Source organism: Perissodus microlepis, chromosome 12 (genome assembly GCF_051167445.1).
Source record: "Perissodus microlepis isolate ML-2025 ecotype Zambia chromosome 12, ASM5116744v1, whole genome shotgun sequence".
NCBI lineage: Eukaryota > Metazoa > Chordata > Actinopteri > Cichliformes > Cichlidae > Perissodus > Perissodus microlepis.
In genome coordinates, this window is record NC_140472.1 from 6,649,668 (window position 1) to 6,664,264 (window position 14,597).

A 14,597-nucleotide genomic window follows, 5' to 3' on the forward strand; every position below is an offset into this window, starting at 1 on the left:
CAAATATCTGCTCAGTTTATCAAGACACCACATATTTTCAAAAGCGCTCCGACGTTTTCGGAGACGTCTGTTACCCACTAGCTCGATAGCTAGCCGGGGGCAAGGCTCACTAGAGCCGTGAGAACACCGGACTCCCGGCAAATCGTTTTCAAACCAACTGCAGTCTTTCGCTACTCAGGTTAAACATACATAAGTCACTTAGATAACTTCAAAATGTTATTGTTTGGCTTTTTTAGTATTTTATTTGTTCCTGAGTAAATCGGTTTGGCTGAGATTAAAGTTATAGTTTTTACACAGCTGAATAAACGGCTGATTATCAGAAGTGTGAGATGCTCGAGAATATACTCCGGTGTCCCGTTATATTTTAGATAGCAAGGAGTTTATTAAACTTCACCGAAACAATCTGCAAATTTCATTAAAATTTAATAAACTATCATCTTGTCTTTATTTTTAGTTAGCACATACCTTAAACACTTAAAGCTGTAAGCTAATGATAGTTACATAAGAGCAGATGCTGCTGGTGCAATAAGCTGTAGTTTTACGTCCAATGGATGATGATCTGATTAGTCGGCTAATCGCAAAAATAATCGGTGACTAGTCGACTATCAAAATAATCGTTTGTGGCAGCCCTAGTTTGCACATGTTAAAAAAGCGTGTTGAGAGTGTCAAGTGGCAGCTATTGAACAGTGCATGAACTGAAGAGAAAGCATGTTTGGATTTGGATTGTAAATGCTGTTCTGTTCTTTTAAAATTAGAACCAGTAATGTAGTCACACGAAACCCATCCCACTGCTTCTAATATTTGGTTAGCAAAGGGAAAAACAAACTGTTGTTTGGCGTATGATGGTTAATGTGTGTTTGGAGCTTCATGTGGCAGAAAGCAAATAGCAGTTGCCACAGGACAGGAATCTAACTGCAAAATGACATAAGCACTCATACCTTACTTTTATATAGGAATATAACCAGATGGCAACCAGTCTGTTTGAGTCTCGCGTTGCAGTGAGACACATCGTGTTTATAAATTAAGCAGCAGTTATTTGGAAACCTTCACCAATCTGTCTGAGAGTGTTTGTAGTTAGTCTGTGGTTGTTTGCAGACAGGTTGTCTCCCACCATGCGGCCTGTGCAGCTACCTTGTGATCAAAGTGGTTGCCCAAAGGTTGAGAGTGCACATTCATTTTAAGAGCAAGGATGGATGGAGTGATAGATAATTGCCTGAGTAATTATTCCGACTCTGAACATTTGCTGTTTCTAGCGTTTCTAATATGAGTATGCTTCACTAAACATTATTGTTCAGTATAGAGGGGTATAGGGGTTGTCTATCATTAAAGGAGATGCACACATTCTAAGGGTCTAAGGGAACTAAAAATATGATGTATCTTGCTGCAAGAACATAATAAGGGCGTCTCTCACCCTGACTCCACCTGGAGGCCTTCCATCATCTTGGACTGCAGCTGGCAAAGTAGTCCTTGTTCTGTTCTGTAACCAATCTGTAAGTGAGGTTGGCTTAGGACATGAACCAGCTCTCTTCAGCTACCTGCTGTTTCTGCTTAGAGTCAGCCTGCATCTTGCAACAGATCTCCAGAGCAGAAGGAGTACCATTGCCAGCTGCAGTCCAAGGCAGTGGCGTTGAAGTCCTTCCATGGGACATGAGTCCATTGGCTAGTTGGGGCTTGTATGCATGTTCTCCCTTTGGCTGTGTGAATTCCCTCTGGGTACTCTGGTTTCCTCCCACCATGCAAAGGCATACAGGTCAGGTTAATTGGTAATTCTAAATTAGTCATAGGTGTAACTGTGAGTCTGAATGGTTGTCTATTACTTAGTGTTAATACTATGATAGATCTTTCCAGGATGTACCCCGCCTCTCACCTTATGTCACCTGGGATACTCCCTTCCCATGATCCTGAACTGGATAATTGATTAAGGCCGGGTGGCCAGCCAAAATAAAGTCTGTGTGCGATAAATACCGGTAATGTCTCCTTTGTATCTCCGGTGGCTCTAAAATATGAAAATGTTAATAGTAGCAACATTTTGGAACATTGTTTTACAATAGTAACAATGTTTCAATACTCACACAATGTGAATTGTGTTGGAAAGCGGGGCCTTTTGCTGCCTTTGAGAGGGTCATCTGGGATGCTAATACGCTTGTTGTAAAAATGTCAACATATTCAAGAGATGATTAAATCTAGTTCATATGTAGAGAGTTAACACATTTAATTAACATAAATATTGTTTTTGCTTTTTATATAGTGTGAAATTAAACCAAAAATCAGTTCCTGGGACTTTACATAGTAAGGTCCATACCTTAAAACCTTTGAAAGAGCAGCTCAACAGTTCCCCCTCGAACAGCTCTTGATGACAGTGGTGAGGGGAGCCTGTGTGTGGAGAACACTGAATATATTTGAATAGAATTATGAGCACACGTCTCTGACCTTTCTCATATTTCTCTCTTGCCGTCTCTCCTCTCAGTGCGTTCTCTACCTCTGGTCTCTCAAGATCAACCACCCCACCACACTCTTCCTGCTGCGTGGGAACCACGAGTGCCGGCACCTCACCGAGTATTTCACCTTCAAACAGGAATGTAAGTGTGCTGCTTTTCTCAGCCGTATGAAGACCAGCCCAGGGGGCTCATATGCTCTCTGTACCACTTTAAATTGACCTGTATCAGTCAGCTCTCAGATTTCACACATAGCCCAGATATAATGGTACAGTCTGGTGCTAATAGTGTGAGTGCAGGATTGCTGTCGCAGGTATTTCCTTAGTCCCATTGATTGTTCTTTTCACTTTCAAGTACCGCAGACACAAATGAGGAATTGAAAACACAGTGCTGGGAAACATAGCTATGTTAAGTCAGACTTCATGTCAGAGAAGTGGAGTGTTTTCTCTATTCCCCTTTAGTAAAATGACTAGCACCCCATAAGTAGGACACATTTGTCACAAATACGTTGAATTGGGAAGTCCCATCACAACATGCAACAGTTCATCTGCGAGTCTCCAGCGAGGAGATGAAGCCTTTGTCCCGTTTGTCTTGCCAACAGCAAACTGCCGAGGCATGGAGAGCAGCGAGGCATGCTGTTGATGCTATTTAGACAGTTACACTCACACTTTGATTTCAGTCAGTGACAGCTGCACGCGCGTGTGTGTGTGTGTGTGCAGAGCAGGTGTGGAGGTATTAGCATGCAAACTCAGAGAGCAGTCGGCAAAGAATGTCTTGCCAGTTGCAAATAGATTTCACTCACTACATCCCTGCTCACACCCACCCACATGCCACCTCATCTGTACACACAAACACACACACACAGTTTGCCACCTGTTCGGTTGGGGCAAGCTTATTGATCGGAAAAGCTTGTTGATCGATAATCAGTTCAACACTAACAAATTTAATCAGAGAGATTAGGGATTGTTGTAGTAATTGATTGCAGCTGCGATCACACTTCTCTCGTAGCCTTGTCTTGTAGTACACACAGGAAAGGTTTGTAGAAGTAGTAAAATGTGGCAATCCAAGTCAGTGTGGCCTCACACGATGTTTTAACCCATGTTGCCTTACTGTTTTAAGTGGTGCATTAATGATATTAGAACAATTTGTTTTTTCAGATTAAACAGTCAAGAGTGGGGATTATTTTACAACTTATTTTATGATTGATCCTCACAGTGTACAACTCAGAGTTATGACGTGGGCAGAATATTGGCTACTGCATTAAGGCTCTGTTGACCATGTTGTTATCCTTGCATCTATTCCTGCAATTCCTCCACATCCCACAGCTATTCTCATGAATGATAGGCGTCGCCACTATACCTCCACATCAGCACTCACAAAAAAGGGGTCGAAACCTCCCTCTGTGTAATCTTTTACACAATAAGACAAGTAACAGACATAGAGACTTGCACAAGCAGCAGAAACAGCGGGTTGCTACAATGGATTTGACGGCAACTTTGTTGTGCGGTAGATATAATGCGGCTCATAGCCTCATGAGCAAGCGCGATACAATGACGACCTGTTTTATTTAATGAATGCATTATCTTTATTCTCATCAATAAACAGTTTTAGCATAGTTTATTATCACCAAGCACACTCATCTTATCTGTTATGGTCTACAGTAGGGCTGCCACGATTAGTCGACTAGTCACGATTACGTCGACTATCAAAATCGTCGACGACTGATTTAATAGTCGACGCGTCGTTTGAAGCTTTGTAAGATCACAAAAGACGCAGGAATAAGTAGTAGGATTTAAGAGTGTAATAACGGACTGAAACAGAAGATGGCAGCACTGCATGTACAAGGATGCCAGCTGCCGTTAAACCCCGAAGAAGAAGAAGAAGCAGTGTCCCAGAATTCATAGCACAGCCCAGCTCACTTTCCAACAATGGCGGCAGCTAGTTAGTTTTAATGTTACTCTTATTATTATTTCTGGGTCACTAAATAAACGTTTAACATATTTTCAGGCGAGAATGTAGCTGTGTAAACCTCAAATATCTGCTCAGTTTATCAAGACACCACATATTTTCAAAAGCGCTCCGACGTTTTCGGAGACGTCTGTTACCCACTAGCTCGATAGCTAGCCGGGGGCAAGGCTCACTAGAGCCGTGAGAACAGCAGACTCCCGGCAAATCGTTTTCAAACCCACCGCCGTCTTTCGCTACTCAGGTTAAATATACATAAGTCACTTAGATAACTTAAAATGTTATTGTTTGGCTTTTTTTAGTATTTTATTTGTTCCTGAGTAAATCGGTTTGGCTGAGATTAAAGTTATAGTTTTTACACAGCTGAATAAACGTCAAGCAGACAGCTGATTATCAGCAGTGTGAGATGCTCGAGAATTTACTCCGGTGTCCTGTTATATTTTAGATAGCAAGGAGTTTATTAAACTTCACCAAAACAATCTGCAAATTTCATTAAAATTTAATAAACTATCATCTTGTCTTTATTTTTAGTTAGCACATACCTTAAACACTTAAAGCTGTAAGCTAATGATGATTACATAAGAGCAGATGCTGCTGGTGCAATAAGCTGTACGTTTTACGTCCAGTGGATGATGATCTGATTAGTCGACTAATCGCAAAAATAATCGGTGACTAGTCGACTATCAAAATAATCGTTTGTGGCAGCCCTAGTCTACAGCCCCATGACGTAGTTTCTGGGAAGACATGGGTTAGTGTGCGGAGTCTAGAGTTAACCTAGATTCATAAGACGGCATTAACTCTTTACTTTAGCTAACTGCAGAAATAGCATTTTCCTGTTTCTCATCCCATGAGTAGTGTTTCATTGTTATTCCAACTAAGCATTAAAGATGTTCATTTACTAAAACATTTTCACAGAGTAAAGAACTTTAATTTCCAAGCTCAAAGCTCCACACTCCCCTTTATGACCTTAAAGTAGCACTGTCTTCAAACTGGCACTCACATTGTACTGTCCTGGCTGCTTCTCCTCTATAAGGCATGGACTTCCTCCTGACCTAATCTGACCCTTTCATTCTTCTGCAAGTGGCGCTGTAGAAGCTGTCTGGAAACAATCACCACTGGCACAGTTGGCAGGGCAGCTCTGCTAGCCGCTCATAACACATCTACCAAACCTTTGCTGTAGTGAGCAAATTCAACAGACTTTTTGCCATTTTTGGCAGTAATTATGACCTCAGACTGAATCCCAATCTTTATTTTTACTGCAGGTAAAATTAAATACTCTGAACGGGTGTATGACGCCTGTATGGAGGCCTTTGACTGCCTGCCCCTCGCTGCCCTACTCAACCAGCAGTTCCTGTGTGTACATGGCGGACTCTCACCAGAAATCAACTGCCTAGATGACATAAGAAAAGTAAGTGATCGACCGCTGGCTTGTGACATTATCAAGATCTGCCTGTCAAGTTAATCTCTTATATGTTCCAAGAATATGTGTTAAAGTGTCAGCTCTAATCGCAGATCATTCACTCCGTCATGCCTCATTACACGTGATTCTAGCTTTGATGTACAGCCTGTTCCACTGTTGGCAGGTTGAAATCCAGAATGGGCATTTCCTGTCTGTGCCATGGATGCCCTGGTCAAACTGAGGCAGGACAACCAATATGGCTGTTATTGAAAACAAAAGTTTTACAATAAAGTGCACATTTAACAGCACCAGAGGGTGACATGAAAACACAGTAACATCTAAATTAAGTCATCAACTTAGTTTACTATATTTAGAGCAAAGGCAGGTGGTTAGCACTGTTGCCGCACAGCAAGAAGGTCCTGAGTTCAATTCCACCATCAGGCCGGGGTCTTTCTGTGTGGAGTTTGCATGTTCTCCCCGTGTTTGCGTGGGTTCCCTCCGGGTACTCTGGCTTCCTCCCACCGTCCAAAGACATGCAGCTTGGGGATAGGTTAATTAGATTATTGGATAAATTGCCACTAGATGTGAATGTGCGAGTGAATGTGTGTGCGAATGGTTGTCTGTCCCTGTGTGTGTTGGCACTGTGACAGACTGGCGACCTGTCCAGGGTGTACCCCGCCTCTCACCCTATGACAGCTGGGATAGGCTCCAGCGCCCCCCGCGACCCTGAAAAGGATAAGCGGAAGCGAATGGATGGATGGATAGAACGAAGGCAGGCTTAAACTGGCTTCACTTTTTAGCTTTGGAGCTACGTTGATCTCTTATTTACAGTCTGTTAGAGATGGACAGTTAAAAGCTATAAATACTCGTTGGGCAAATACTTTTGGACTCTGTTTCTCACATTTCTTAAAATTTTATTTCCTGGAACATGTTCCCTGTGTTTGACTAGTTAGGATCAATACTTGAAGAATGAAGAATGAAGGATAGACCTATTGTGAAATTCTGTGTTGATACAATATTACAAATAACAAAATTGGCTGATAGCTGAATCTAATACTGTTAGTTTGGCTTGGACACAGAGAAATTGTTACAAGAAATGACCTGTTTAAAAACTCTTCATGACAGTATTTTTAAATTTTTAGTCAGCTTAATATTAATGTGAATCAACAGATAAATACCAGACATCACTCAACTCCTTATTTGATGATATGTCATGTTAGCCGATATTAGTCAGCAGTGCTGATGTCGGTCAATAAAAATATTTGGCTGATGTAGCTATTAAGTTTATGAAGTTTGATAAATTAGAGCCCAAACAATTAGTCTGCGATATTATCGGCCTGTACTAGATATTTGCTGATTCACTGGTATCAGCATTTATAACAGGCAATAAATGAAAATTTGACAAGTGGAACACCATATCGCAAATGTTAGAGACGTGTTTTCTGTTTTGTGTGTCTGATAGAAAAAAGTATTAGGAGATGTGTTGGCATATTGCCGTCTTGGTCTTGGGGCTCTAGTCAAAATAAAAAGGCCAGAAATTGTTTATCGGTTTTTATTGTTTAACATGGGTTGTAGCCTTTCACAAGCTTCTCAGCTTGTTACACTAGTTCTGTCCCTGCTGACAGAACTAGTGTAACAAAGAGAGTTTGGTTAAAAATGCATTTTTTTCAGTTCCTTCCATGTCATTTCCATTGAGGCAGTTGAATGGAGTGCTTTCATGTGAGAGAGTCCATTTCCTTGACTTTGTGGCTTTAGCCACTTTGTCACAACCAAACAGTTCCTCTGCTAAGCATGTTTGTATTTTGTGCTCTGCAGTTAGACAGATTTAAAGAGCCTCCAGCATTCGGGCCAATGTGCGACCTGATTTGGGCAGACCCTGGTGAGGACTACGGCAGTGAAAAAACATCAGAACACTTCAACCACAACTCCGTCAGAGGCTGCTCTTACTTTTTCAGGTAAAACTGCCGCTTTTAGCGTCACTGTTGCGCTCTGCACAAGCACTGCCCTTGTAGACCACTTTAATAATAATAATGAGGAATCGAATTGAAAACGAGCTGCATCGCGCAGGTCACAGGTTGTGGATTCATTGTTTTATAGGTCAATCAGCTTATTGAGGCACTTTCAAAAATGGCCTTCTCAAAACAGGTTAGCAGATAAAAACAGCATGTTCAAAATGGGTCAACACATTCGGTGTGCCTTTACAAAATAGGTCAACAGATTCAAAGAGCTCCTTCACAATATTCTGTGGAAATGGGTCCAGCAATGGTCAAGAGCAGACAAACATGTTAGAGATTTGCACATTTAAATGGCTTGTTTAGAATTCTGTGGGTTTAAAGATACAAAACGCTTATTCAGAATAGGAAACAACAGTCAGGTGATGACGTGTAATAAGATTAGAGAGGAAAAATAGACGCCAACTTGTCTGCAAACACTTGCACACTGCTCACTAAGCAGTAGTGAAACATGAAAAGTGTGAGGCAAACCAGAAATGAGGAATGTTCACCTTCAGACTAAAGGTTGTTACTCTGGTTTGCAATGCAAACTACAGGTGACTGCAGAGATCTGCTAGCAACCAAAACAATCACAATGATGTTTTTGGTGCAGCAGCATTCTGTTTGCAGTCAATTTCACCTTTTTTTTGGTTTCTCAAAGTTGCCAGTGTGTTGCGGTCTGTAGGCCCGTGTGACTGATGCCTCTTAAAGCTAACATTAGATTGATAAAGCAGCATCTCAATTATTGTAAAAGTATAACAGGTGCTAGCATAATTTAACATTTTGGTTAAAATGCTGTCTAAACCACTAATTGTTTTTTTTTTTACGTTTGTATTTCACAAAAATAAAAACTAAATATCTTAACTGATTGGCTAAAAGATTGTTAGCACAAACTTTGGGATTGCTGCTAACTCTGAAATGCAGAGCTGTGCAAGAAAATAAATAAAACATAGATACCTTAATAAAGTTTCGGGAAATAAGAACACATTGATACTGAATATAGACGTGATTTGCTGGAGGTTTTGTGAAAGTGTGTAGTCCTTGAGTTGATAACTTTTGATTGGCAGTGTTATAGACATTTCCTCCTTTCATGCATATCTTAAGGTGAAGTGATTTTGTTTAGCTGATCGCTAGTTTAGATGAAATAGTGTAAGAACTGACCAGTTTATCAAGTGTTAAACCAAAGTAATAGTGATAAAACACTCTTGTTTTGTCTTGTGTTGCAAGTCCCTTAGAGCCCAGATTTACTTACTGATGAGTTGAACTAGAGCCAAGACCGTGGATGGAGAGGTTTTAGTCATCAAGATTTCCATCAAAAGAACTTGAAAGTAAAACAAGGTTTCCTTTGATGAACCTGCTGAATGATTATTTAACAGCGGCTTGCAGCATGCTCTCATTTATCTCTGCATCACTGAGGATCTCTCACCTGGTCTTCTTTGAGCAGCACTCACTAGTGTTCCTCCAGCATCCCCTCCTTTTCACCTTTTTTCCTTTCTTGTATTAATCAATTTTTGTTAGTTTTTATTTAAGTTCAAGGAAATCCTGTGAGATTGTGGGGGTTTTGCTCCCACTGGTCAATAATTGCATGGTGGTTCTGGAGTTGCTGAGTAAATGGAACAAATAATTGTGACTATGATTTTGCCTTAGTCAAATATTAATACTGGTTAAAACATTAAAGTCTGCATGTCTAAAGTCTGTTCATATTGCCAATATCAGAAACCATTGGGGCTGGTTTGATGTTGCTTTGTTTATTCCCAATAATTTCCAGAGCTAATGGATTAGTTGTACTCTAAAGTAAAGTAGTTGTCCTCATCTAGCCTTTGCTTGGTCTAAACTTTTTGGAGAGGCCAGCCAGTGCTGCTGAATCCCATAAATACACCAGAGCAACCGCTGGATACTGTGCATCTTTAAACTCTGAGCTCAAGAGGCCAGAGGGCACAACATGCTGAAAATAAACGTGAAGGCATCTCCTCAGGCCAACAGTCAATTAGTAACTGATCTTAAGAGGCCTCACACTGCTCCGTCTAATGGTTTAAATTTGAACTACGCTTTGACCCCTCTGTTAGTGGTTTTAACTGGTCCGCCTTCTCTGTCTCTTTCTCTCTTTGCAGCTACTCAGCAGTCTGTGACTTTTTGGTAAATAATAACTTGCTGTCGGTAATAAGAGCTCATGAAGCACAGGATGCAGGGTAAGTGGTATTTTGAAAACACATTTCCAGCATTTGATGATATGGAACATGTTTAATGGGTCACTCTTATTTGTGGCTGCGTAGGTATCGGATGTACAGAAAAAGCCAGACCACAGGTTTCCCTTCATTAATCACAATCTTTTCAGCTCCAAATTACCTAGATGTCTACAACAACAAAGGTCTCTGTCTTTTCTTTTTTCTCATACCTCTCTCATTATTGTATTTTTCTTGCATTTACCTGTCGTCAGTGCTTCAATGTCTCCTCCCATCTCCTCCCCTCTTTCTATCCTAGCTGCTGTATTAAAATACGAGAACAACGTGATGAACATCCGACAGTTCAACTGCTCCCCGCACCCTTACTGGTTGCCCAACTTTATGGATGTCTTCACGTGGTCTCTGCCTTTTGTTGGAGAGAAGGGTACGTCTGGTGCCGAGTTTGGAAAAAGTGGATTGGAGGCCGACAACGATTCTTGTATTGAGCGTTCTATGATTCATTTACAGTGACGGAGATGCTGGTGAATGTACTCAACATTTGCTCCGACGATGAGCTCATGTCAGAGGGAGACGACCTTTATGAAGGTAGGTAAAAAAAAATGCATGTCTATTATTACTGAAGAAGCATCCACTCGAAAACGTTCATCTCGAAATGTTTCTGATGAATACTTTACTCATAAATATAACCAATGGACTGGGACCAGTACAAAAAAAAAACAAGAAAAAAAAACACTAAGTTGGGGAGGGTCATTAGTGAGAACTGCCAGTGTGTTTTTCCACAGTGGTAATCTCACTAAATTGAGAAGAAGCTGAAATGAAAGCATTGTCATGCAGGCAAACTGTTTATTTAGCAATCTTTGGCAGTCCACCTCTCTTTCTAACACGATACCTCCTGGTCACCATTCTACTAACATCAGTAATACGATCAAAGCTACGACAAGCCGATGTGATGTCTTTTCAGACTTTTTTATACGAGGGCAATCCCAAAGGTCAGGTCTGCTATTGTTTTAGAAATACAAACAACAGTTAATTTTCCATAATATTTACATCATTTTAAAGCTTGAAGACTTATTTTTCTACATAATCGCCATTTTGGTCGATGCATTTTTGTAGATGCTGTGGCAGTTTTACAATGCCCATGTCATACCTGCTCGCCACCGCCACAGATTCGCCTTCAGGACAAATGTTCTTTCAACTTTGGAAGCAGGTGGTAGTCACTGGGTGCGTAGCCCAGACTGTAGGGCGGGTGGGTGATGAAGTTCCAACCAAAGTTTGGAAGGAGAGCGATAGTTTGACGGTGACGTGTGGATGCGCGGTATCGTGGAGAATGCTTACACACAGTGCGCAACTGTGTTTTGGGACCGAAAGGGTTGACTTTCTGCCTGTTGGGACCACAGTAAGTGCTGACAGGTACTGTGAATCACAGGAAAAACTCAGAAGGCCATTTCAGGACTGGAGAGGAGGAATGCTGAGGAAGGACGTGAGCATTCGCCACAACACCGCATGTCCACACGTCACCCGTGATGTAAATATTGTGAAAAAATAAACGGTTGTTTGTATTTCTAAAACAATAGGAGACCTTACTTTTGGGATTGTCCTTGTATTTACCGGTGACCACATACTCATAGTGCTCCTAAAATCACACACTTTAACTTGGTGATGAACCAGGATAATGTGTCCTGGACACAAACTACTCAGTGGGTTTGAATTTTTCTTAGTTTGGACAAATACATCCAAACAATGACAAGAAAACTTCTCACTTTCTTTCTGTTCTTCACACATTACAGTAACCTGTGAATTGTGATGGATCGTGAGCTGGATGAGCTACTAGTCACATTGTAGACTCTGTTTTTAGTACATTGTTCTCTAGAATTGTGGCAATCAGGAAACAAAGGAAATAATCTTTCTCACTGACACTAATATAATATAATAATGGGGTAAGGGCATAGTTAGGATTATTATCTATGGTGAGTCAGACCTGAGAAGGTTAACACATTTTTAACATGTATCAAAGCTAAACCTAGTTTAAGGCGTGTTTTTGTCTAAAAATCCATAAATATAGGTGGCCTGCTCACCTGTGCACATCTGCTTAGGTTGTAGACTTTATACAGATTCATTTCTGCTTCTTCAGTGAATGGCGATTTTAATTTGGCTTTTAAATTGGATGAAGTGATAATGAGTCCCGGCACTCACTTAACTGACATGGAATGCTGGGAGGTGATTTATGTGTAGCGCTTAATCATAATTCAGCCTCTGTCACACATGGCTGATGCTGAATAGGGAGTTCTGGTCCCTGAAGTACACGCACTCTGCTCTGAAACGAACGCGTGACCAAAGAGGGCGAAGAATATCACTCCCACAGGATGGAAAGTGCGGTGTGCTTTGTCTTAACTCATACTGCGCACTGTCTCCAGGCGGCACCTCAGCGATGCGCAAGGAGGTTATTCGGAACAAGATTCGTGCTGTGGGAAAAATGGCCCGAGTCTTCGCAGTTCTCAGGTCTGCCTTGACTTTGACATTCTCTTTTATTTCCCTTCTTTTTTTTTTTTTTTTTCTTTTTTTTTAAATATAATCCCAGTTGGAAATGCTTGTGTTCATGTATATATGCTAAAGGGATTTCAATGAGCTCAGTGCACTGGGTCATCACAATACCAGAAATAATTTGCAGGGCACCACAGGGCCAGTATGCAGCAGGATTGGTGAAGCTGAGTTTGAAAACACAGCGTTGGCCTGCTGGGATTAATGAGCGGGCACGAGATGAGTCACGATGCACCTTGACTCTGTAATGACATTAGACATTATTCCAGATTAATGGTGCTGCTGCTAGCTCGTCACACTGCTGCAAGTGGACAAGCAGCCTATTTGTCAAACGCCTCTGTATGTCGAATACTGAAAGGGAGAGGGGGGGTAAAAGAAGGCTAATGACACTTTTTAAAGGCACAGATGTCTCTGTAGGATAAGAAAAGGTGAAGTTTGCCTTTGAAGTGTCTCAAAGTTTCTATAGAATAAAAAGCAGAGGACCCATTAAAGGCAACATGTTAACATAAAAGTGTGCTAACACAAATCTGTACACTAAGAACCGAGTCTTAAAAATATTGGTTCAGCTGCTAAAATTGACACAAGTTGTCAGTCACCCAATTACAGAAGCAGGGCACATGCTAGCAGGTTGGCTGGAGACGATTAGTGCAGATAGTCCATCGAACCAAACAAAGACTGGATGAGACAGAGCAGGTGAAACATCCAGTGACCTCATGACCTCGTGGTTTGAAAACCGCCTCTAAACCACAAGGTGTGGGTCGTTGCGCTTGTTGAGACGTAAACTGTGTGTGCTCTTCATGCTCCTGTGTGTTGTTTTTGGACTAGGGAGGAAAGTGAGAGTGTGTTAACACTCAAAGGCCTGACCCCAACTGGAACTCTTCCAGTGGGAGTGTTGTCTGGGGGAAAGCAGACCTTACAGAGCGGTAAGTGTTTCTTATACTGTGTAACTTTTCCACTGTGTCCATTTACCACTTAGCTCTAATTAGACAGGCTCATTTCTTCACCCTGTGTCACAGAGTCTGTTTTTTTTTAAGCACACCTGTTTTTCCCCCTGTTTTTGCTTTTATTACACACTTAGCTTTTCTTGCTAAGATTTAAGTTTAAAGATTGCCCTTATTTTCTTGTGGCAGTTATCCAGTTATCCTAGCCTGCTTATCCATGCTAATATATACATTATACACTTGCTGGCATGTGAAGCAAGTCAGAAGAATGGTGGTTGAAGTATTACTGTCAGGACTCCTGACTCTGCCCTCTGATACCCTGATGTCTGTGGGTATGTGTAATAATTTTTGCAACTAAATGATATTATTGCCATTTTTTTTCTGCAGTTGATTATGTTTATTCTGTAGCAATGTTGTTTTCATTTCACCTGATTAGTTGGATGACTTTCATGTCTTTGCTCCTCTGTTATATTGGCTTCAAACTCTGATGCAACATTTTGAGTGTGAAGTCATAAAAACTGACATATTTCAATATGTTTGCTCTAATTATTGTTTTTTATAATTGAGTCATCTCTAATGGGCTTAGCTGTAGAGTTAACATTCACAAAAAATAAATTCCTTTGGTTGTGTTGCAACTAAACTAAAGAAGCCACAGCTTCTGTGTTGGGGGTTTCCTGTTACTGAAGAATAAACCTGGTAATTTCCTTCTGTTTGGGTTGCAAAAGAGGCAATGTGGAAAATACGGACATATCGGTGCATCTCAGTGACGCTGAAGAGACAAGTGTTCAGATACATTATGATACAGCCCTATACATGCAAACATACGTCACAACATGTCCTAATATAAATGCCCAAAGAAGTACCCAGTGACATTTTAAAACTGCCAGGCCATTCCATCTCAAATCAAACAATTTTAAGAACATTTTCTCCAATATCCATAAAAATGTCACACTCCAACGTTTGGATATATTTGGATATATTTTGAAAATGGTCCATCGACCTGTCACTTGCGTTTTTTTTAACACTTTAAAATCTGAGGCCATTTTTGAACATTAATATTTCAAAAACTATTAAAGATAAAAGTGCAAACAGTTTTCTGAGCTTTCCCTGCCATAAAAATTAATGAGAGTCTTTAATTTAGGGAC

The 14,597-nt window shown here is 40.8% G+C and overlaps 1 protein-coding gene across 2 annotated transcripts in view; it reads left to right on the forward strand.

Annotated features, from left to right (window-relative positions):
- ppp3cca (protein phosphatase 3, catalytic subunit, gamma isozyme, a) overlaps positions 1 to 14,597 on the forward strand; it is a 36,390-nt gene that overhangs the window by 15,137 nt on the left and 6,656 nt on the right. For both annotated transcript variants that reach the window (XM_084945271.1, XM_084945270.1), the window contains exons 4-12: positions 2,468 to 2,579; positions 5,663 to 5,808; positions 7,615 to 7,754; positions 9,902 to 9,979; positions 10,064 to 10,158; positions 10,272 to 10,397; positions 10,481 to 10,558; positions 12,388 to 12,472; positions 13,337 to 13,434. In XM_084945271.1, the coding sequence (XP_084801397.1) occupies positions 2,468 to 2,579; positions 5,663 to 5,808; positions 7,615 to 7,754; positions 9,902 to 9,979; positions 10,064 to 10,158; positions 10,272 to 10,397; positions 10,481 to 10,558; positions 12,388 to 12,472; positions 13,337 to 13,434 (958 nt within the window). The remainder of the gene's footprint in view (positions 1 to 2,467; positions 2,580 to 5,662; positions 5,809 to 7,614; positions 7,755 to 9,901; positions 9,980 to 10,063; positions 10,159 to 10,271; positions 10,398 to 10,480; positions 10,559 to 12,387; positions 12,473 to 13,336; positions 13,435 to 14,597) is intronic.